The 25,559-nt window shown below is 39.6% G+C and overlaps 1 protein-coding gene across 13 annotated transcripts in view; it reads right to left on the reverse strand.

Annotated features, from left to right (window-relative positions):
* Positions 1–25,559, reverse strand: part of FGGY (FGGY carbohydrate kinase domain containing) — a 457,075-nt gene that overhangs the window by 293,394 nt on the left and 138,122 nt on the right. For all 13 annotated transcript variants that reach the window (XR_001886587.1, XR_001886588.1, XM_017877238.1 and 10 more), the window contains one exon: positions 8,072–8,187. Coding sequence is in view for 11 of the 13 variants with exons in the window: in XM_017877238.1 (XP_017732727.1) it covers positions 8,072–8,187 (116 nt within the window). In the remaining 2 variants the exon portion in view is untranslated. The remainder of the gene's footprint in view (positions 1–8,071; positions 8,188–25,559) is intronic.

Consider the following 25,559-nt stretch of genomic DNA (forward strand, 5'->3'; position numbering starts at 1 on the left):
TTTTTTTCTTGTAAATTTGTTTAAGTTCTTTGTAAATTCTGGATATTAGCCCTTTGTCAGATGGGTAAATTGCAAAATGTTTCTCTCATTCTGTAGGTTGCCTGTTCACTCTGATGGTAGTTTCTTTTGCTGTGCAGAAACCCTTTAGTTTAATGAGATCCCATTTGTCAATTTTGGCTTTTGTTGCCATTGGTTTTGGTGTTTCAGACATGAAGTCCTTGCCCATGTCTATGTCCGGAATGGCATTGCCTAGGTTTTCTTCTAGGGTTTTTATGGTTTTAGGTCTAACATTTAAGTTAATTTTTGTATAAGGTGTAACGAAGGGATCCAGTTTCAGCTTTCTACATATGGCTAGACAGTTTTCCCAGCCCCATTTATGAAATGGAGAACGCTTTCCCGATTTCTTGTTTTTGTCAGGTTTGTCAAAGATCATATGGTTGTAGATGTGTGGTATTATTTCGGAGGGCTCTTTTCTGTTCCATTGGTCTATATCTCTGTTTTGGTACAAGTATCATGCTGTTTTGGGTACTGTAGCCTTGTACTATAGTTTGAAGTCAGGTAGCGTCATGCCTCCAGCTTTGTTCTTTTGGCTTAGGATTGTCTTGACAATGTGGGCTATTTTTTGGTTCCATATTAATTTTAAAGTAGTTTTTAAATTAACTGTAAAGTACTTTTGTCCAATTCTGTGAAGAAAGTCATTGGTAGCTTGATGGGGATGGCATTAAATCTATAAATTACCTTGGACAGTATGGCTATTATCACAATATTGATTCTTCCTATCCATGAACATGGAATGTTCTTCCATTTGTTTGTGTGCTCTTTTATTTCGTTGAGCAGTGGTTTGTAGTTCTCCTTGAAGAGGTACTGCACATCCCTTGTAAGTTGGATTCTTTGGTATTTCATTCTCTTTGTAGCAATTGTGAATGGGAGTTCACTCAAGATTTGGCTCTGTTTGTCTGTTATTGGTGTATAGGAATGCTTGTGACTTTTGCACACCGATTTTGTATCCTAAGACTTTGCCAAAGTTGCTTATTAGCTAGGGAGATTTTGGTCTGAGACAATGGGGTTTTCTCAACATACAATCATGTCATCTGCAAACAGGGACAATGACTTCCTCTCTTCCTAACTGAATACGCTTTCTTTCTTTCTCTTGCCTGATTGCCCTGGCCAGAACTTTCAACACTATGTTGAAAAGGAGTGGTGAAAGAGGGGATCCCTGTCTTCTGCCAGTTTTCAAAAGGAATGCTTCCAGATTTTCCCATTCAGTATGATATTGGCTGTGGGTTTGTCATACATAGTTCTTATTATTTCAGATACATTCCATCAATACCGAGTTTATTAAGATTTTAACATGAAGGGCTGTTGAATTTTGTCAAAGGCCTTTTCTGCATCTGTTGAGATAATCAAGTGGTTTTTGTCTTTGGTTCTGTTTATGCAATGGATTATGTTTATTGATTTGTGTATGTTGAACCAGCCTTGCATCCCAGGGATGAACCCAACTTGATCATAGTGGATAAGCTCTTTGATGTGCTGCTGGATTCGGTTTGCCAGAAATTTATTGAAGATTTTCACATTGATATTCATCAGGGAGTATTGGTCTAAAATTCCCTTTTTTGTTGAGTTTCTGCCAGGCTTTGGTGTCAGGATGATGTTGGCCTCCTAAAATGAGTTAGGGAGGATTCCCTCTTTTTCTACTGATTGGAATAGTTTCAGAAGGAATGGTACCAGCTCCTCTTTGTACCTCTGGTAGAATTCAGCCGTGAATCCATCTGGTCCTGGACTGTTTTTGGTTGGTAGGCTATTAATTATTGTCTCAATTTCAGAGCCTGTTATTGGTATATTCAGGGATTCAACTTGAATGGCTTAGTTGGGGGAGGGTGTATGTGTCCAGGAATTTAGTCATCTCTTCTAGATTTTCTTGTTTATTTGCATAGAGGTGTTTATAGTGTTCTCTGATGGTAATTTGTATTTCTGTGGGATCAGCAGTGGTATCTCCTTTATCATTTTTTAATGCATCTATTTGATTCTTCTCTCTTTTGTTCTTTATTAGTCTTGCTAGCAGTCTTTGACTTTGATCTTTTCAAAAAAATAGCCCCTGGATTGACTGATTTTTTGAAGGTTTTTTTGGTGTCCCTATCTCCTTTAGTTCTGCTCTGATCTTAGTTATTTCTTGCCTTCTGCTAGCTTTTGAATGTGTTTGCTCTTGTTTCTCTAATTCTTTTAATTGTGATGTTAGGGTGTCAATTTTAGATCTTCCCTGCTTTCCCTTATGGGCATTTAGTGCTATAAATTCCCCTCTACATACTGCTTTAAATGTGTCCCAGAGATTCTTGTACTTTGTGCCTTTATTCTTATTGGTTTCAAAGAACATCTTTATTTCTGCCTTCATTTCATTATGTACCCAGTAGTCATTCAGGAGCAGATTGTTCAGTTTCCATGTATTTGGGCAGTTTTGAGTGAGTTTCTTAATCCTGAGTGCTAGTTTGATTCCACTGTGGTCTGAGACACAGTTTGTTGTGATTTCTGTTCTTTTATATTTGCTGAGGAGTGTTTTACTTCCAACTACGTGGCCAATTTTGGAATAAGTGCAATGTGGTGCTGAGAAGAACGTATATCCTGCTGATTTGGGGTGGACAGTTCTGTAGATGTCTATTAGGTCTGCTTGGTGCTGAGCTGAATACAAGTCCTGAACATCTTGTTAAGCCTCTGTCTCATTGATCTGTCTAATACTGACAGTGGGGTGTTAAAGTCTCCCATTATTATTGTGTGGGAGTCCAAATCTCTTTGGGTGCTCCTGTATTGGGTGCATATATATTTAGCATAGTTAGCTCTGCTTATGGAATTGATCCCTTTACCATTATGTAATGGCCTTCTTTGTCTGTTTTGATCTTTGTTGGTTTAAAGTCGGTTTTATCAGAGACTAGGATTACAACCCCTACTTTTTTTTTTTTGCTTTCCATTTGCTTGGTAGATCTTCCTCCATCCCTTTATTTTAAGCCTATGTGTGTCTCTGCATGTGAGATGGGTCTCTGGAATACAGCACACTAATGGGTCTTGACTCTTCATCCAATGTGCCAGTCTGTGTCTTTTAATTGGAGCATTTAGCCCATTTACATTTAAGGTTAATATTAAGTGTGAATTTGATGCTGTCATTATGATATTTGCTGGTTATTTTGCTCGTTAGTTGATGCAGTTTCTTCCTAGCATTGACAGTCTTTACATTTCGGCATGTTTTTGCAGTGACTTGTACCAGTTGTTCCTTTCCATGTTTAGTGTTTCCTTCAGGAGCTCTTGTAGGGTAGGTCTGGTGGTGACAAAATCTCTCAGCATTTGCTTGTCTGTAAAGGATTTTATTTCTCCTTCACTTATGAAGCTTAGTTTGGCTAGATATGAAATTCTGGGTTGAAAATTCTTTTCTCTAACAATGTTGAATATTGGCCCCCACTCTCTTCTGGCTTGCAGACTTTCTGCTGAGAGGTCTGCTGTTAGTCTGATGGGTGTCCCTTTGTGAGTAACCCAACCTTTCTCTCTGGCTGCCCTTAATATTTTTTCCTTCATTTCAACCTTGGTGAATCTGTCAATTATGTGTCTTGGGGTTGCTCTTCTCGAGCAGTATCTTTGTGGTGTTCTCTGTATTTCCTGAATTTGAATGTTGGCCTGCCTTGCTAGGTTGGGGAAGTTCTCCTGTATAATATCCTATAGAGTGTTTTCCAGCTTGTTTCCATTCTCCCCGTCACTTTCCGGTACACCAATCAAATGTAAATTTGGTCTTTTCACATAGTCCCACATTTCTTGGAAGCTTTGTTTGTTTCTTTTTACTCTTTTTTCGCTAAACTTCTCTTCTCACTTTATTTCATTAATTTGATCTTCAATCACTGATACGTTGTCTTCCAGTTGATCAAACTGGCTATTGAAGCTTGTGCATATGTCAGGTAGTTCTCGTGCCATGGTTTTCAGCTCCATCAGGCCATTTAAAGTCTTCTCTACACGTTTATTATGTTAGCCATTTGTCTAATCTTTTTTCAAGGTTTTAATTTCTTTGTGATGGGTTCAAATATCTTCCTTTAGCTCGGAGAAGTTTGTTATTACCGATCTTCTGAAGCCTACTTCTGTCAACTTGTCAAAGTCATTCTCTATCCAGCTTTGTTCCGTTGCTGGAGGGGAGCTATGTTCCTTTGGAGTGGGAGAGGCAGTTTGATTTTTAGAATTTTCAGCTTTTCTGCTCTGTTTTATCCCCATTTTTGTGGTTTTATCTACCTTTGGTCTTTGATGATGGTGATCTACAGATGGGGTTTTGGTGTGGATGTCCTTTTTGTTGATATTGATGCTATTCCTCTCTGTTTGTTAGTTTTCCTTCTAATGGTCAGGTTCCTCAGCTGCAGGTCTGTTGGAATTTGCTGGAGGTCCACTCCAGACCCTGTTTTTTGGGTATCACCAGCGGAGGTTGCAGAAGAGCAAATACTGCAGAACAGCAAATACTGCTCCCTGATCCTTCCTCTGGAAGCTGCATCTCAGAGGGGCACCCAGCTGTATGAGGTGTCTGTCAGCCCCTACTGGGAAGTGTCTCTCATTTAGGCTACATGCGGGTCAGGGACCCACTTGAGGAGGCAGTCTGTCCAGTTCTCCGAGCTCAAACACCGTGCTGGGAGAACCACTGCTCTCTTCACAGCTGTCAGACAGGGACATTTAAGACTGCAGAGGTTTCTGCTGCCTTTTATTCAGTTATGCCCTGCCCCCAGTGGTAGGGTCTACAGAGGTAGGTAGGCCTTGTTGAGCTAAGGTGGGCTCCACTCAGTTCAAGCTCTGCAGCCACTCTGTTTACCTACTCAAGCCTCAGCAACGGCAGACGCCCCTCCCTCGACCTTGCTGCCACCTCACAGTTCAATCTCAAACTGCTGCTCTAGCAGTGAACAAGGCTCCATGGGCATGGGACCCACCAAGCCAGGAGCAGGATATAATCTACTGATGTGCCGTTTGCTAAGAATGTTGGAAAAGCCCAGTATTTAGGTAGCAGTGTCCCGGTTTTCCAGGTACAGTCTGTCACGGCTTCCCTTGTCTAGGAAAGGGAAATCCCCCAACCCCATGTGCTTCCCGGGTCGAGGAAACCCATTTTAAAAGCAGCCTCCCTCCTCTCAAGAAACTTGTCTCCTGCCCTTTATCTTCATTTCTGCCTCTCACTTAACACTTAACTAACTTCTTGGACTTGGAATTTACATTTATTCTTTGCCTGGCTTCCCTGGTCCCAAATAAAGGAATGATCTATAAGCTAATACACTGAATCCCTTTATATGACAAACCCTGTTAGTAATGCAAATAATCACTCTATAATTCAGCCATGTTGAACACATGAATTTTCATAAAGTGGGCTACCCCAATAGTAGAACAAAGAGATTTTCCCACAAATTAAAAAGGCAACTGGGGCATGCTGAAATGGCACCTGGATAATCAATCAGAACAGGTGGGATGTTGCTTATCTTCCTAAGGGTCCTTTCTCCCTGCTGATCTCTTCCTTCCTGTGTGCTTTTGATAGATGTTTAGGATTAGATAGGTAACCTGGGAATTAGTCATGTGGAACTAAAGGTCAAAATTTATTGACACAGATCAGTTTGTTGGATGATTTTATTGAACACAGATCATTTTATCAGTAGGGCTATATAATCCCCTACCCAAAAACTGTGTTTCATTTTTCTCCATCAGTTCTGAATATTAAGTCAATTTGCACAGTTTCAACTGTAAAGAAATTTCTATTCAACTGTAAAGACATTTCTACTATATTCTTTCGATGCACAAAACTATTTTTCCTTACTTTGTATAATGTTCCCAAACCAAGCCATCCAAATACCTCCTTGAAAGAAGGCACTAGGTAGTAACATTTTAGCTTTAGAAACTTGCATGTAGTTACTTAAACCCTGTAAATTTTTTCTCCAGTCCTTGAAATGCACCATATAAATGTTGCATTTGATCCTTAACTTACACTTCATAAATAATTCATTTTTAAAAAATTCCTCCATAAGACCATCAGTTGCTGAGGTGTTCAGTTTTCGGGGAAAGCATTTATTTACTGCATGGGCCCAGGAAGCCTGGTAAATGCTTGGCTAAAAGCTCCACATGGAGCAAATTATGGTAATTGTATTAATGCTCAAATCCAGGATGCTCAATGCTCAAATCTGCTAAAAGGTTTCACACTATACTGTCCACATCTTGACGGGCAATGAGGCCATTGGAAATGTTTAACACTTCATAGGGAGGCTTTTCAGATTCATTTTTCATAGTTCCAAGAATTGCTAAAGAATGTCTAGAGGTAGCTTCCAGAGAAGTTTCTGAAAGTCACAACTGAGAATAAACAGCCTCTTAAATATCTTCTACTTTGGGTTCACACTGAAACTACAAGCTCAGGTCCCCAGAAGTGAAAATCAAAGGAAACATCACACAATTAATTTTGATAAATGGGTAAGTTTTAATTCACGTACAGCAATATTCTGCTTAATGATATGTCTCCTTAGGACATCCATTAAAAATCCATTAACTTAACAGGGAAAAAATCTAATAAAGTTACTCTGGAAATTTTCTGCTAGATTAACATTATGGACTTCTAATGAATATTTCTTGTAGATACTGCTCCATTAGCAGAGTTAATATACTAATTAAACATGTGTCATGTGTGAGGCAGGGAAGAGGAGCAGAAAAATATAACAATAATCAGAAAGTCAGAGTTGAAGTTGTACTCAACTGCCAAAGATAATGTTAAAATCAGTAAATATCATTAAAGATTTTTAAAGCAAAGAGTGCCAACCTCCTAGTACCAATCATCTCAGTATTTTAAACAAAAAGTCACTGAAATATGAAAATATGCCATGCCCTGCGCTAGGACAGGAAATACAAAGGTAAATAAGTGAAAATCCTTATGTCAAAGAGCTCACAGTCTAGTGAGGAATCAAGATACATATACAGGTAATCAATATATATGCTAATAAAGCTATTTTCAACATACCATGGGAATATTCAGCAAAAAACAACTAATTTTTTGGAGGGCATATACATTTTACAAATCACTTAAACCATTAGGTAACTGAAGCTGAAATTTGTGTTCCAGTAAAATATTAGTTCCTTCAAGGTCCTCCCAGTGGGAGAATTTCAATCCTGACTTACCATTTATTGATTCCGTGCCTGGTTAGGCAAGGTTACTAATCTCTCTGATTCTCATCTGTAAACATGCAACAGTGCTTTTGTCAGTAGTTGTGAGAAATACATAAAACAAGGTACATACAAGCACAGAGAAATGTGCTTGGGGCATAGAAGATGTACTTTACTACTCACATAAAAGGCCTTTTTACCTGTTCATAGCCTTGCCTTGTCCTGTGAACCTAATTTATAAAATTATTTTTCTAGTACTGACTGGAAGCAGTCCATACACAGCCCCTTCAGTATGCTATTCCCAAGATACTCCTTGCAAATATCTTCCTCGGTCTAGCCCAACAAATTTCTCTCTCTCTTTCTCTCTCTCTCTCTCTTCTCTTTTCCCCCACTTCAAGACAGAGTTCTGCTCTATCTGTTGCCCAGGCTACAGTCCAGTGGCACCATCTCAGCTCACTGCAACCTCCTCTGCCTCCCAGGCTCAAGCAATCCTCCCACCTCGGCCTCTGGAGTAGCTGACACTATTGACACGTGCCACCACGCCAGGCTAACATTTGTATTTTTCTTGTAGAGATGAGGTTTTGCCATGTTGCCCAGACTGGTCCCGAACTCCTGGGCTCAAACAATCTGCCTGCCTCAGCTCCCAAAGTGCTGGGATTACTGGTGTTAGCCACCACGCCTAGCGCAATTTCTGATTCTATATTTCAATGCAGATTTTCATAGCATGTATCTCCACTCAGTTCATATAAATGTTAAGGCAAGAGCCTGCTAGTCATGGCCTACCCGTCATAATTAACTCATTTGTCTTGGAAAAAGTAAACTTCATTCCTGTATTTTAATGCATATAAAAACAACAAACACACAAACCACAATAATAACAAACCCACCAAGATCCTCCAGTGCACATAATCACTCTACAGATGTTTTATTCTTTTACCTATTTTGCTGTAATTATCTGCAACAAAGTCTTCCAAACCAATCATTTTCCAGAAACTGTCGTCCCAGCCTCTCTCTGCTGAGTATGTCCACTTACACACCAGGGAGCAGAGAGACCTAAGAAAACAGAAGAGATATAGAACTGATCATATGAGTGAGGCTTCCTTTATATTTTGCAAAATACCCATCCCGTTATCTGCAGAGGTGTTAAAGAAGTAGAATAAGCCAATGTAGATAATGACACATCCCTGCTTAGGTAAAAAGTCTTCATGGATACCTGTTAATTATGGATCGTACCTTCCTTCACTTTCAAAAGTCTCAGCCCTGGCTGGGCATGGTGGTGCACGCCTGTAATCCCAGCACTCTGGGAGGCCAAGGCAGGCAGATCACTTGAGGTCAGGAGTTGGACACCAGCCTGGCCAACATGGTGAAACCCCGTCTCTACTAAAAATACAAAATTAATCAGGTGTGGTGGTGGATGTCTCTAGTCCCAGCTACTTGGGAGGCTGAGGCAGGAGAATCACTTGGACCCAGGAGGCAGAGGTTGCAGTGTGCCAACATCATGCCACTGCACTCAAGCCTGGGCAACAGGGTGAGACTGTCTCAAAAAAAAAAAAAAAGTCTCAGTCCTTTCAGTCCTTTATTTGGATCCTGATTAAACAATCTGTATGTGAATATTTGTATTTACATCTATGTTTATAAGACATTTGTGAGATAATTAGAAATTACAACCTGGCTATTTGATAAAAATTTAATTATTATGAAATTTTAGATATGATATTGGTAGTTGTGGTTATGTTAACAGAAGGCTCCTTATCATTTAGAGATACATACTGAAAATGTTTGCATAAGATGATATGGTCTCTGGAATGTGCTTTAAGTAATATGAGAAGGAGAAGTAAATGGCACGTGGCTAAGGGCAGGATTGGTCATGGGTGGCTGTTGGGACCTAGTGATGGGTTCATGGGTGTTAATTATACTACTCTCGCTACATGTTCAAAAGTTTCTATGATAAAAAAAAAAGTGTTTGAAGTGTCTGGTGGAGATAATAAATGATACAGTCATTGCAGTCTAAAGCAGTATTTAGTAGGAGGAAGATTTGAATGCTGGATGCTTTCCTTTCCAGCTTCATTTCTCATCAATTCACCCTTAATATTCTATAGTCTAACAATAAAAAGTCACTTGCAGTTCTCTGAAGAAAGTCGTTCTTACGCACTTAAGTGTCTCTGCCCTAACCCCATCTGTTGGGAAAACTCATCCCAGCCTCTTCACTATGATAATTCAAACTCTTACTTAAACCTAGGCTGAGATTCCAGTTCTGGGTTAGGCACTCCTCTTCTGATTTCCCAGAGCATGGATTATGTCTTCTACCATAGTCCTTATCATGCTGAGTAACTGCTTCTTTATGTTGCTCCCCTACAGCCTTGTAATCTGTTCTCCATACTGTGCCCAGGGTAAACTTTATACAATACAATATTTTATATCAGTCTCTGATTAAGATCCTTCAATTGCTACTCACTAACTTCAGGACAAAGTCCAATGCATAGCAGGGCTTAAAGAACCCTTTGTGATATAACTGTGCCCATATCCACAGTCACTCTGTTCTGGCCATCCCCACCCTTGCCTTCTCACACTGCAATACTGAATTATTTGGAGTTTGCTATAGTGAGCCTTGACTTCCCATTTCCCTGTGTACTGAACCCTTTTGCTTCATTCTTCCTGGAACAGTCGTGCCCATTATGCACCTAATTCTTAGTTAGCCTTCATGACTCAGCTCAGATGGTCTTTTCTCAGGAAGACCCAATGAAGGGCAGACTGAGTGAAACGCTTCTTCTCCAAGTTCTAATCCGGACATGTCCTTATCTTAATTTACCATAGCAACTGTCTTTGCCCATTCATTTCACTGTCTCTCCCACTAACCCAGCAACTCCATCAGCACAGAATCAGCCTTACTCTTCTCTGTATCACAAATACCTCATTCACATTCAGGATTATGACAAGCCACAATGAATAAATACTGACTGAATGGAAACATTAAAGAATGAATGGGTTGTCCATTACATGGTAGGTAAATGGTAAACCTGGGAGTTCATGCAATTTTAAAGATAACCCAAAACCTATCTCATAAGGACAATAGTCTAGATGTATCTCATTCAGTCATTCACATAGACTCATGCGTTCACTCACTCACTCAGTAAATGTTTAGTATTCAGTTACTATGATTCTGGCACTATGCTAGGATCCAGGAAACCAGTGGTATGCAAAATATCTAGTCCTTTGCTGTCACAGAAGCTGAAAGTATAATTGGAGAGACAGAAATTGATCAAATAATCACAATTAAAATCATATACTAACAAATAGCTATAAATACTCTGAAGGAAGTAGAGGGAGAAATGAAAGCCTTTAGCGGAAGAACCTGACATAATCTGGTGGTAGACAGGGGGAGGAAAATCAAGGAGGGGTTCATGGAGGTGGTAGCACTGAGTGACGCTTAAACGTTTTTTGAAAGCCAACAAATGTCCCTTATCATTAATGATTTTGTTAGATGTGACACAGATCGCAGAACACGTTGAGCTATGCTAAGTGGCATAAATATACTGAAGAAATGCTAACACTTATAGAAACATGCTAAATTACTCACCTTTTTTAAGCAACATACATTGTTAATAAGTAGAGAAGAGAGCCCACCTATGTAACATGTTCTAAAGAGTATACAATATGCTAACTCCTCCTGGCATGACATCTGAAATTCCAACTTTTGGGGAGGTATGATAGCTCCCTGGCAAGAGTAATATTGGGGAGCAAAAGGCAGTATAGAAGGATTGTTTCCAATGATCCAATCACATAGGGTAACTCCTCAATCCCCAGATGTCCCCATTCTTATCTGTAGAGCACTGTGACTCTACTTTGACTTTTCCTTCCATCTTAATGGATTATTACTCCTTTCACCTATGCTTGTCTGCTTGGTAAACTCCAAGTCGTCCTTATGGTCCAATTCCAGTGTCAGCTCCTCTGTGAAATTTCTCTGCTACCTCCAAGATAAACTCATGGCTCTCTCTCTTGAGGTACCATTGTAAGTTTAAAATATTGCACTATATTTCTCAACAGCTGATAAAGGCTGAGTTCGTGGCCCCAAGTCTTCATCTCTCCACATACCCACGCTCTTTGCCATGTAACTTTGTAGTACTGCACCCTCCTCCTCCTCCTGTCCCCCACACTGTAGGCAGGGCTTCCTTTCCTACCTTTGATTCTGATTCCTTACCTCTGACTTCTGATTCTGTCACATGACTGAATTTAGCCAAAACAAGGAAGCAGAAGCAACTGCATGCCAGTTCTGAGTCTAAGCCTCAAGAGATTCTATGTGTTTCTGCTTGCTCTCTTGCACCTCTGGCACTGCCATGAGGTCATTCTAGGCTAGTCCACTGGTCCCATGAGGAGGATAAGAGAAACATGGAGCAGGGCAATAGCCAGTTGAGCTCAATCTGGATCAGATACCTCCAGACTGTCTTGGATCAACGTGGATCAGTCAGCCAAGACCCCAGTGAGTGAGTCCAACTGAGACCAGAAGGATTGCCTAGCATAGCACAGCCTAAATGAGCTGTCCATGAACCAAATAAATGATTACTGTATTAAACTAACAAGCATTGGTTGTGGTTCATAATACAGCAATAGTTAAAAAACTCAACACTTCACAGCATAACTGTTTTTCCAAGCAGATTTTTTCCCCAATAAAGGGAAAGTTAGGGATGTCTTGGTCTTTACAAGAAGTTAAAATAAGAGAGTATGCCTGGAGTGAAGATGACTACAGAAGTTTTATGGCCACAGATGCCTCTGGCAACTACCTCCTTCATCAGGATTATTCAAACAACATTAGGGTCCAATTCATTGAGTCTCTTTAAATCAAACTGATGGGGAATATGGATGTGCTATTAAGCAGCAGAACTGGTAAAGTTTAGTGAGTACAACCGAAGCCACAGGTACTCCAAAACTCTCTAGGAGAGAGAGAAAATATAGGACTTTGTTTATACTGTTAGTGGGTAAAGGCAAGGTACTAGTAGCAGAACAAAGGGCTTACCCCTCCCTGTCTTCTATTAAGACCAGTTTTGACATTTCCTGAAGTGTTTTAGCAACTTGCCCTCTTTGGATAACTATTCACCTTTAGGCAAGCTGTACCTACTAGTCACCCCCACCCAAAGGTTTGTAAAATCAGAATTAGACATAGGGGTCTTACACAGTCAGGGCTACACTGGCAGTCTGAGTTGCTTCTAAGATTGGCAGCCAGAGAGAAGTGCTGCTTCCACCAAGGGTGCTCTAAGAGGAAAGAAGGGGCCACTTGCTGTTGGCCAACTGGGTGACTGCCAGCCCAAGTGACAGGGCAGGAACTGCTGTACCTTTCACTGCTTTCAGATTTGTTAATGCAGAATGGATTCTAAAAACTTATATGAAAGGCAAAATAGCATTTATCAATGAGTAGGCCAAACAAAAACAGTAACTAACTTAATGGGACTAGTTCACCTGAGAGATCCCATAGAGCATCTATAAGAGGCAAGTCCCACAGAAGTAGAAATGATGAAAAATATGGTAGAATATTTCAATGATGAAAACAATGAGGAATCAGAAGAATGCAGAAAACACTTTCTGGAAGCATAAACACTGATTTTAAGTTTAAAATTTGCACAGAAAAACTGAAAAATCACTGACACTAACAAAATCAAATTAATGCTCTGGAAGACCAAGTAAATGAAATATCTTACTACAAGTAGCAAAGATACAAAGAGATTGACATAATGATGGAAGAGATAAGAGGCTTGGAGGACAGATTTCAGAAGCCTAACATGAGATTCCAGAACATATTTTCTTTTTAAAGAGAGAGAAAAGGAATGAAAAAAAAGAAAAGAACAGATGAAGGAGATATTATAATTAAATGAATACAGTGCTAGGTATTATACTGAACTGAAGTAAGATGCAAGCCCACAGATTAAAAGTCTCATTAAGTCTAAGAAGTAAATCCAGGAAACACTTGAGTAAACAGAAAATTATACAAGCTTCCAGAGAGAGAGAATAGGTTTCTTACAAAGGATTCATCCTAGCTAAGGGAATCTCATCTACAACTCTGGAATGTAGAAGACACTGGAATAATGTATAAACTATTAAGAGAAACTCATTAAAGAATCCTATACCCAGAAAAAATATTGTTCAGCTGTCAGGGAAAAAAAAAAAAAAAAAACATTTTCAACACACAAGGATTCAAAAAGTAAACTTCCCATAAGCACTCTCTGAGAATAATACTTGAGAAAGAGTATAACCAAATAACAATTGATTTGGAGCACCTTTCTCAATATGGTGGAAATCAAAGACTAGAAGAACCAGTAGACACTGAGATCCTCTCTCACTCTCTGTATGTGTCTCTTTCATGCATGTATGTATATATATGCATGTGTGTGCAAAATATGCTTAAACATATACATATACGCATAAAAATATAGGCATATACATATTTAAATCTAAGTGGATAATAATAATGTAAGCAGGAATCTGTAATATTGAGTTTTCTTAAAACACAATAGGCCTGTTATTCTACAAAAAAAAAAGAAACAAAAAAAACCCAAAAAAACTTAGTAGCAGTCTGGAACTGAAAATAAACATTAAGTAAGTAAATATTAAGCAAGAGTCTAGAGAAGGGGTACACAGAAAACGTTCCTTGAAATGCATATACAGGTTTAGGCAGAACATAAGTTTATTGTTGGTTCTAAGGAATGAGAATGTAACCACTAGTAGAAACAAAAAACTTAGTAGAACTGTCAAAGTAACAAGGAATAAAGAAAAAAATTATCAAGCCAGTGGAACCAATAAACCACACAAAACAAAAAGGAAAGGGAATGAGGAGTGATGTAATATAAATAGAAAACAAAATAAGATGGAAGAAATAAGGTCAATTATCTTAATTTCAACAAATGTGAATGGGCTGAATTCCACAACCAGTTAAAAGATAAGATTAATCATACTGTCGTTAAAATTAAGCTATACCTTGTTTATAATTCAGATTTTTAAAAATGTGATACAGTTTTCTTTTAAAATGTTCTACAAAACATAACATAAAACAAAAAAAAATTAAATGACAAGTATCAAAGTAGAATCAAGATTAAAAATATTACACAAGGAAAAGAAGAATATTTCATAATGACAAAATGCTCAGTCCAAGAAAACTACCATTCATAATATTTTATGAACCAAACAATGTAATATGAAATATATGAAACGAGAGCTTCTAAAATTTAAAAAGCATTTGAAAAAAGACAATTCTATTTAAAGATGTTATTGTACTTTCAGAACGTGAAGAGACATGTAAACTATAAGAGTAATAATAGCTGTTATTATTACTACTGGGAAATTAAAGGGTATCAATGCAATCAACAAACTCAATTCTGTATATTCACACAGGAGGATGGAGAAGGAGAACATTTTATAATTCAAGCGAAACTACATGGGTTAAAGATACCAAATGGAGGCCGGGCGCGGTGGCTCAAGCCTGTAATCCGAGCACTTTGGGAGGCCGAGGCGGGCGGATCACAAGGTCAGGAGATCGAGACCATCCTGGCTAACATGGTGAAACCCCGTCTCTACTAAAAAATACAAAAAACTAGCCGGGCGAGGTGGCGGGCGCCTGTAGTCCCAGCTACTCGGGAGGCTGAGGCAGGAGAATGGCGTGAACCCGGGAGGCGGAGCTTGCAGTGAGCTGAGATCTGGCCAGTGCACTCCAGCTTGGGTGACAGAGCGAGACTCCGTCTCAAAAAAAAAAAAAAAAAAAGATACCAAATGGAAATGTGAACCCCACACAAAGGAATGAAGAGTATCAGAACTGCTAAAGAACTGCTAAAATGTGAGTAAATTATAAGTGACATTAAATTTTCCATTTAAATTTCTTTAAAAAAATAATATTTGGACTTTAAATCTTTATACAATCCAATGCATGAACAAATCATATGAAAATAATAGCACAAATCACAGGAAGATATGAAAGTGTATTATATATAATGAGGCATTAAAATTATGAAAACTGGTAAAAAAGAGGTAAAACTTTTTGGAGATAAAATGGAATACTAAAAAATATTTAAGTAATCTGGAGAAGACAGGAAAAGGGAATAATTATATAGAACATATGGAACACAGAAAAAGAAAATAGATTAAAACTCAACCAATAAATGTAAATGACCTAAAATCTCCAATGCGAAAGCAGAGATCATAAAGCTGAATACAAATAAAACCCAACTATATGGAGTTTAAAAGAAACGTATTTTATTTTTTAGAGAAGAGCACTCTGTTGCACAGGCTAGAGTGCAGCAGCATGATCAGAGCTCACTGCAGCCTTTAACTCTGGAGCTTAAGGAATCCTCCCACCTCAGCCTCCTGAGTAGCTGAGACTATAAGCACACACCACCATTCCCAGATTACTTTTTCTTTTTTTATTTTTTAGAGATGGGGGTTTTGCTATGTTGCTGAGGCTGGTCTCTATCTACTGGCCTCAAGCAATCATCCTGCCTCAGTTTTGTGAATAGCTGGGATTACAGGTGTGAGGTGAGCCACAGTGCCTGGATAAAAAACAAAACAAAACAAAACAAACAAGCAAACAAAAAACACTTATTTTCAACATAAAAATACAAGATAAAGAGTAAAAAGATGCAAAAAATATGGCATGCAGGCTGGGCACGGTGGCTCACGCTTGTAATCCCAGCACTTTAGGAGGCTGAGGTGGGTGGATCACAAGGTCAGAAGTTCGAGACCAGCCTGACCGACATGGTGAAAACCCGTCTCTACCAAAAATACAAAAAAAATTAGTCAGGCGTGGTAGTGTGTGCCTGTAATCCCAGCTAGTCAGGAGGCTGAGGCAGGAGAACTGCTTGAACCCGGGAGGCGGAGGTTGCAGTGAGCCGAGATTGTGCCACTGCACTCCAGCCTGGATGACAGAGCAAGACTCAGTCTCAATAAATAAATAAATAAATGAATAAGGCATGCAGATACTAATAATTAATAAGCTGAGGTGGCTATATTAATATCAAAATAGACTTCAGAACAAGAAATGTTACCAGGAATAAACAAGTATATTACATATTGAGAAAAGGGTCAATTCACCAAAAAGACTCATAAAGAAGAAATCATAATTTTTAGAAAGGTAACTTGAATTCAGCTAAAATTAAATCTTTTATTCTTTTGTTTTGGCCTACCACTAGCAAACATGTAATGCAAAAACTGTATATGAAATCAAGGATTCATGATAGAATGTTGTCACCTAAAGCTGCCCTTGTTTTATAGGTTTGCCTGAAATTTCAGTGGTCTCAGCAGCCCATGGTGATGAAAGGATCTGGCCCACTAAAGGAGTCCAGAACTGTGGACTATTTTAGGCATGAGTGTGTATAAGTGGGGAAGACCAGGAGGTACTGAAGGATCTATCTCATTATCACAAAATAATGTTAATATTTTATTTTATTTGTTTCATTTCTTGATGCTCTATCTGGCCTTCTGGAAATTTCAGTATATAAGGTCAGGTCACAACCTCCCAGAGCAGGGTCCATATCTGCCTTTTTCATCCAGTTATGTGGATGAGTAAGCACAATGCTACTCCAGCAAATTTTGAGAGCTCAATGCATGTTAATTAAGTGAATGAATAAAAACCTTCAGATGGCAGTTACAGAAGGAAGCTTTCAGGTTCCTAATCACTTTTTAATTGCTTCTATTATAAAGCCTAGATCTTTAGATACTGCTCTGTATGCAGGCTGGAGAAGAGACAAAAGTTAAGACTCCTGGAGTGCCCAGAGGCAGTAGCAAGCAAAACACTAGGTTCCTTGCATAGACCATTTATCTCAATGGAACCAGGAGAGCCTTTGGACAATGCTCTCCTTGTTTTACCTACCTCACATTCCTCCCATCACCTACTGCCCAAGACACAAATGCACGCCAGATCTCTAGTAGACCTTCTTTCCTATTTCAAAAAGTATAAAACAAAAAGAGGCTTCTGATTAAAGATGCCAGCTTGACTACACATGTTAACCTCTGCGCCCTTTAAAAAATTCCAACAAAATGGCTGTACAAGAATGTTTCAAAGAGGCAAAAACCCACAATGAGAACAGGATAGAAGATGACAGCATCAAAATCTAAAAGCCAAAACCATGGTAGTAGTAACTCTCTTGGTAGACTTGAGAAAGGTAAAACCAGCAGCAGGAAAACCCACAAGCAAAATGATTACTCTCCAGAGACCCAAAAGTTCAGGAGGTGGTGGTGCTCACCACCCCTGAAAGTGAGGATAAAAGTGAGGCTAAAACAGCAAGATGGTACAAAAGTATGTTTAGGAAGTAATTAGATCCCATGTGACCTCACTATGAGCAATCAGGGTACTACTTCTCCCACACTATGGAAGAGGAGTACTAAGGTCCAATGTATTAGTCCATTTTCACACTGCTGATAAAGACATACCTGAGACTGGGTAATTTATAAAGAAAAAGAGGTTCAATAAACTCATAGTTCCATATGGCTGGGGAGGCCTCACAATCATGGTAGAAGGTAAAAGGCACATCTTACATGGCAGCAGACAAGAGAGAAGGAGAACCAAGTGAAGGGGGTTTCCCCCTTATAAAACCATCCAATCTCGGCCGGGCGCGGTGGCTCAAGCCTGTAATCCCAGCACTTTGGGAGGCCGAGGCGGGTGGATCACGAGGTCAGGAGATCGAGACCCTCCTGGCTAACACGGTGAAACCCCGTCTCTACTAAAAAAAATACAAAAAACTAGCCGGGCGCGGTGGCGGGCGCCTGTAGTCCCAGCTACTCGGAGGCTGAGGCGGGAGAATGGCGGGAACCCGGGAGGCGGAGCTTGCAGTGAGCTGAGATCCGGCCACTGCACTCCAGCCTGGGTGGCAGAGCGAGACTCCGTCTCAAAAAAAAGAAAAAAAAAAAAAATCCAATCTCATGAGACTTCTTCACTACCACAAGAACAGTAGAAGGAGAAACTGCCCCCATGATTCAATTATTTCCCACTGGGTCCCTCCCATCATGGGAACTACCGGAGCTACAAGTCAAGATGAGATTTGGGTAGGGACACAGCCAAACCATATCATCCACCTTCAGAGAGGTGCGGTAAAAGGCCCGGGTAAGCGTAGAGTATCTTGACAAAAACAGACTGATTCAGTATCTGCTTTTTTGCAGGCTGGCCCTCAAGCTCCTTTCCCCGACTCAGCTCCCAGAGCTTTGGCTGCTAGGTTCACACCCTGAATATTTATTTTTGGGGAATCTGACCAGAAAAAAGAAAAGATATAAGGCTAATTGGGAGAGCAGAGGGTATAGCGAAAATAGCCCAGCCAGATCACTCTAACCTTAGGAGGATTAAAATGAGGGAATATAAGTAAAGCTAATATAAGTAAAGCTACTATAATCAGCATCTGTATTTTCATCATCCTTACTTTCAATCAGAAAATAGTTACTGAAGATATTTCCCTCTATATACATATCAGAGTTTTCCTAGGCAGGTAGGAGCATCCAGACTCTATCAGAAACAAAGCAAAAGGGTCACCAAAATCCCAGCCAGAGACCATGAAGTAGCCTCAGCACAAACAAGAACTTTTTATTCTCCTGCTTTTACTCAGAGCAAGGCGCACATCAAAAGCACATGCCTGCTGAGTTCCAGGGGCCTGATCATTCTCATGCATTTCTACACCAAGATTTTATAAAAATGAAGCCGGCGCTGCTGCATTATTTATACGCAGCTCACTGTACTGACATTGCCAGGCCCCCACTTTCAAGGGAAACCTTTTGTTCTCTGCTTAGGGAAGGCTGAACCTGGAGAGTCTCAATCGAACCAGCTAGTGAAGAACAGAATAATTAGAGCTGAGAGTGAGGATAAATTACCAAGATATTCCTGGCTGCAGCCTTTGGTACATCACAGGCCTCGGATGGCTCTGTTTTTCCAAGCCATGCAACAGACTGAATTACCAGCCCTGAAGATACAGCTTGTGGGGAGATAAAATGACTTGGATTGGATTGCTAATTGTATCAACAAAGAGACCAAGAAGGCCTTAATTTCTGAAGAAATACCACTGCACCAATCGCAGCAGCTTCTGTTAAAGAGCTGTCAGATTTCAGACCTGTTACTATTGGCTCTGTACTTCATCAAGACTTGCTGACAGGCCCGTGACAGGCCGAAATAATATATGCAATGATGCAACACAGGGCAATATTAAATTGCCTTTTCGGTCAGACTTGCCGATAACATGATTCAAACACGGCCATGACAATATGGGGAGCATGAAAGAACTGAATAAATAATCGAGTTGAGGGAATTTTCCCATGCCACCAAAAGAAAGAGATCTAAGAGTCAGAAAACAAAAGATCTTAAAGTTGCCACCAAAATATTCCAAGACTGCGATGAAGCCTCTGGATTCACAGATTTGAATATGTCCCCTAAAAAATAAGGACGGTAATAATTAGAGGCAATATGAGAGAAAGGAGGAAAGGAAAGAAAACAAGTGACAGCTTATTTACTCCCTATTATACGCCAGGCATTATGTAAAGGAATTTTATGTGTTACCGAATATCACAACAAACTTGTGAGGATACTATTATTAGTATTTCCATTTCACAGAAGAGAATACTGAGGCTCAGAAGATTAAGTCGTTGGAGGTTATATCATTAGGAAAGAGGAGGACAGAAGTTCAAAACCTGCCCTGATCAATTAGAAGTCCATGCTTGTTAACTACATACTTATTCAGGCCCACTCAGGGAAAGATATTTACAAAACATTGCAAAGGCCAGTTACTCCAAGTGAAAAAGTACAGTAATTTTGAGGTATTTAATTTCTCGTGTTTATCTTGTCTGTTATCTCCCTTTCTTAACAAAGGAAAAATATGAAAATAAAACAGATGAAAGAGCTCAAGAAACACAGAACTGTAGGAAGCAAAGAGTTAGCTGCCTTAGGCTTGCTGTGAGGATGTTCTGGTAAAAAAAAGGGTGTTCGGGAGATGCGTGCCATAGGCAAGGACACAGGGACAGCAATGAGATGTTCTCTCAAGTTGGGAAAATGAGGTCTGGTTTTGAGAGTTCAGCTGTAAAGTCATTCCATAATGAGCAAGAGTAAAATATCCAAAATTATCAAAGCAAACAAACAAACAAAGAAAAACAATGGCTTCCAGAACATTCAGAGCTCACAGGAACCATACTGAAAGCATTCAGATGGTTAAAGAAAGAATGTGTCAGGAGGATGATTAGGCTGCAGGAGACCAGAAAAAGAGGAAGAAGCAGAATTAGAAGCAGAGGCAAGTATAGAGCAGGGAGGAGGAGGACTGCGCCAGGTGGAAAGAACTGCATGTGCCCAGGGCTGGAAGTGAGGCAGGAAGGGGCCACACCCGTGTCAGCAAGAGCCTTGCTGTGCATACCTCAGAAGCTGAGTGTTGCCCTGGCATGAAGAAAAAAAGCAAAAGAGCCATTTATTTCCCTCCTCCCTCTTTATCTCTCTCCTTCCAAAAATATTTATTAAGCTCCTACTATGTACCAGGCATAGATATTATCTCTTCCCTCATGGAGCTTAGAGTCTGGTAAGAGAGAAAAATCCATGAAGAGCTCACTCTAATAATCACTATGAAGGATAAGTATAATGAAGAAATATTATAGGGGGTCCATAGAGCATAGGTATCAAAGGACATGTAAAAAGATAGGGAGAGATCTGTTAAAGGATACACAATTACAGCTAGGTAGGAGAAATAAATTCTGTTCTATACCAGCGGTCCCCAGACTTTTGGGCACCAAGAGCCAGTTTTGTGGATGACAATTTTTCCAGGGGTAGGGGCTCAGGAGGATGGTTTCAGGGTGAAACTGTGCCACCTCAGATTATCAAGCATTAGATTCTCATAAGGAGCGTGCAACTTAACTTGCGCAGTTCACAACAGGGTTCCCGTTCCTTTGAGGAGCTAATGCCACTGCTGATCTGACAGGAGGTGATGCTCAGGTGGTAATGCTCACTAGCCCACCACCCACCTCCTGCTGTGCAGCCAGATTCCTAATAGGCTACAGACCAGTACTTATATAATACATTATTGTTAATCCTAGTCATCCTACAGTGGTATAGAACCCCATGGGGTTGGGGAACCCTGTTCTATACCACTGTAAGATGACTACAGTTAACAATAATGTATTATATAGTTTCTATTCACTAGAAAGAGGATATTAAACATTCCCAACACAAAGAAATGAAAAAGGCTTCAGATGGATATGCTAATTAATCTGATCACTATGCATTATATGTATGGAAACATCGCTATGTACCCCAGGAATACGTACAATTATTATTTGACAATTAAAAATAAAGTTTAAATTAAAAAAAAAATCTCTACTTTGCTTTAGATTCCTTCATGAAGGGAGCAAAGACCTGGGGTCAAGGGTTTCCATCCAGCATCTGTCTACTCCTACAGTTTTCAATGGCAGACCCTGTGGCTAGAGGCCATTAAAATGGGGCTGCCTTGTGATGGCAACATCTTCAGACCCCCAGCCCTTGGGTTTGCTCCTGCCTTTCCCCTAGCCTCTTCTCCATGCTAGTAATGTTGCAATTCTCACTCAATTATTTCAGGCTTATTCTGGCTTCTTGGACCTGAGGCTTGATCTCAGCCTTTGCCTCTGGCCATCTGAAGACTCACTAGTTCTTCTGAACCCCTTTGCTTCATGGTCGCATGCCCTGGTGCTGGCTTCCTCTGCAAGGTCTACCCTAGTGTATATATGAGGTTATTGGTACCAAGACCTATTCCCAATCATAACTATTTCCCAGTGTTACTCAGAAGAGAAAGAAAACATACGTACCTATCTCAGTCTGACTCAGATAGGACAACATTTCTAAACATTTTATAAGTTCCAATATTAAAACACCTCTTCCAGTGTCAACTCATTTTGGCCTATCCAATTATGGGACAACACAGTGTGTATCAATAAGCACAGTGGTGTCTATATAATCCTTATCTTCCAACATTCTTCAGTCTTGATGGCATTCCTGACTTGCCATTTGTTAAGTTCAGTACTGAGCTGACCCAAAGTTATCTAAAGTGTGCATAATCGGTAAGCCTGGGATCTAGTGCTACAGACAAGAAATAAGTGAAAAACAGCAAAGCTATTCTAAAGCTACTAGTTCGGGTGTGGGGAGCAAGGAAAAGCAAGTTATTATATTAATATATGGTCATCCAAGGCTGCTCTGCCTTAAAGAGATAATGTATGATTCCTGGCAAAGGATAAAAGAGAACAGACTGAAATAATGTCTACCAATTGGCCTAGTGCATTTCAATTCTTTTTGGCTATTAGGGCCCTTTATGATTAATTTCTGGCCTCTGGAGCATCTAAAAAAATCATCTTAACTTGAGAATATTCTTCAATGTAAATAAGCACATGAACAAATTGTAAAACAAATATTTCCTTGATAAGCTAGGATTATCTCCACAAATTCTCAGTAATAAATATACTATGCCATGGTGTAGCACAGTACCTAGCAAGCTGTGGTCACTCAACAAATATTCTTTATCTTTTATGAGACACTGACAACTCTAAGAGGTACTGAAAAGCATTATCATTTCCCTCATACTAAAGATCCTAAACTGCTCTCCTTGATTTTGCTCAGTGACCGCATCTGCAGATATTTGATACCTCAACCCCCTGAGAATATTTAGCAGATCTTAGGGTTCTAGTCTTCTGTTTCTATCAATTTTGGTTTAGGGCCTAGAAATGATGCCACTCTTTTCCCATAGTGCAAAATATAAAAGCGCTGGAAGAATTCTTTCCCTCTTCCTATTCCTATCTTTGTCAGGCCCTGTCATCATGACAACGGCCATAAGTGAAGGGCACCACTTCACATAAGTGAAGGTGATGCTGTTCTCAGATATGATGTCAACTGTCCCATCACCCAAGGAACGGCCTACTCACATACCTCTCAGAGCTGAGAATTTTAACATGAACAGTATCCCTTTGACACAAAGCAGAGTCAGATTAAGATTTGCCACACAAGACAAAGAGGTAAAAACATTAAAAGGAAGTTGGTGAAGTAGAAGTATATACCCGAAGATTTCGTAGCTTTCAAGATGCCCTGTCTCTAGGAAAGTAGGAAGAGAGGGAAAGGAAACAGAAATGGAAAACAAAAACAAAAACAAACAGGAAAATGGCCTTAAAATTAGGTTTTCAACATCTTTCAGGGATCAGATCCAGAAACTGGCAGAAACAATACATCAGCTCTTCAGAAGGAGGATACATTCAGACTTGCTATTAAGGTCAAAAACATGACAATTTTGTGACAGCCATTTAAGAAATTCTTGTATATATAATCTGGCCTCAAGGGATTAACAGTCTGTTGGCAGAAGACAGCACCATATTATTTAGCTAATATGGGTAGAGCTAGAGTTGGAACTAAACAATTAGCTGCAGAGTCCATGCCTTTAACAACTATACAAACTACCTCTAGAAACATACCCTATGCATGATTGGTGAATTTCATGAGTGAAATACAAGATATTTAAGAGAAACAACAGAGGAAGAGGGCAACTCTACCTGGGAATATTAAGGAAGCTTCACTTAGGAGTAGCAGTTTGAACTGTGAGTCCTGAAATATGAGTAGGAGTTCACCAGGTGGACAAAGGTTGTGGAGGATACATTTCAGGCAGTGGACCAAGGCATTCAGTTCAAGCATGATCCTGCCTCCAGATGTGAAATGGAATAACTGATCTCCTAAAGACTCTTCCAGACTTTTAGATTTTAGTGCTGCTATGAAGAAGGCATTACGGAGTACAGTTTGGATCAGACATGGTGAAGCCATCATTCACTAGTGAGTAAGATATCCTCCTTGCTCTTCATTTTCTTCATCTCTTAAGAAGGGTAATAGTAGTAATTAACTCATAAATTCATTAAAAGGTTAAGTGCTGGGTTAATTCACATAGCACATGCCCAATAAAAAGCAGCTGTTCTTGTTCCCATTGTTTTCCTCAGCATCAACATCATCATCATCTCTTAGCTACTTCTGAGAAAGAAAATACTAAAAAAGAAATGTTCAAATGAAAACCCACTTTAAGACACTAAGAACACTACAGGGAACTGAGATGGGTTGTCAGCTAATTTGATAGCCATTATCTGAACTAAACTAAATGAAATATGACATAAGCAATCCAGTTCAGCTTGCTCAAGTCAACACAAAACTGAGTTAAGAATCAAATTCTTGGTTCATATCTTGAATTTGCAAACCTATAATACTGGGCCCAATCTGTGCCCTCCTGCACAGTTAGAAGCAAAACCACTTAGAATGCTCTAGCCATTCACAGAGAGATTCACTGATTTCCAAACACATTTCTGCCAGCACTCAGCACGGCACCACAGAAAGACAGAGGTGAGTACTGAGTCTTCTCCCTTGATTAGCTCGGAGGGTAGATGGGAAAACAGACAAATGGAGGAAATACAAAAAGTATTGTGAGAAAGTTTTAAATGTGGGTACATATATAAAGCTTTATGGGAGCACAAAGGCTACAGAAATTAGCTCTATGGAGGTTCTGGGAACTTCAATAAACAAATACCAGAGAAAAACGCAACACGTCCTTAAAGTGTGCATCCCGAGGAACCTAGGATAGAATACTGAAGTTTTCCCTTGTTTGCCTGTTCTCTGGCTGAAACAAACTCAGTGTCTGGAATGGGTCACGCTTCCATTCACTTCTGTACTTGGTCATGCACTCCTGAAACATCTTCACCTTTCTTAACCTTGGTAAATCCTAATCACCTTCTGGTGTCAATTCCTCTGAGAATTCATCCAAAGGTGTGTTATTTGCCCCTCCACTGTGCCTTAATTGCTTCCTATCATAGCATTTATTACATTATGATCACCTGCTAAATTATTTCTCTCTCCCATACTACACTGCACACTAGATGCAGGAATGCTACATCCTGCATTTTAGTCTTCCTAGTAAGAAGGACACATTGTAGATGTTTAATATTTACTGAATCAATAGTTATCATTGATGTCTTCTTTGACCTACTACCACATACATAAATATCTATTTTATTTTTGCACAGAAAGTCTACTGTGAGTGTTGAACTGGAGCTCTACCTTTGTGACTCAGTCTATAAATTTAGTTTTTAAATGAGTTCATATTAAAAACAAACAAAACCACCCACAAACAAAAGAGATCAGAGGCCCCTACTCAAACGTAAATCAATATGCTTGCTAAACTAAATGACGAAAGGAAGCTGCCTGCTTGCTATCCTTTTTAATTTGTAAGAAGGAGCTTTGTGGGGTTTCTCAAATACGAAAAGATAAAAGTGCACTTGGAGTGTACATGCTCCTTTTTTATCTCCTTTAGAATTACCGTGTGTTTTCTAATTGAGAGAACTCTTAGGGCTTATTTAAAACCAGATATGAGGGAAAAAAAAATAAAAAACATGGCCTAAATTCAATCTAACTCTCTTGTGTATCATTTCCTTTTTTTTTTTTTTTTTTTTTT

Source organism: Rhinopithecus bieti, unplaced genomic scaffold, assembly GCF_001698545.2.
Source record: "Rhinopithecus bieti isolate Rb0 unplaced genomic scaffold, ASM169854v2 scaffold_6380, whole genome shotgun sequence".
Lineage (NCBI taxonomy): Eukaryota > Metazoa > Chordata > Mammalia > Primates > Cercopithecidae > Rhinopithecus > Rhinopithecus bieti.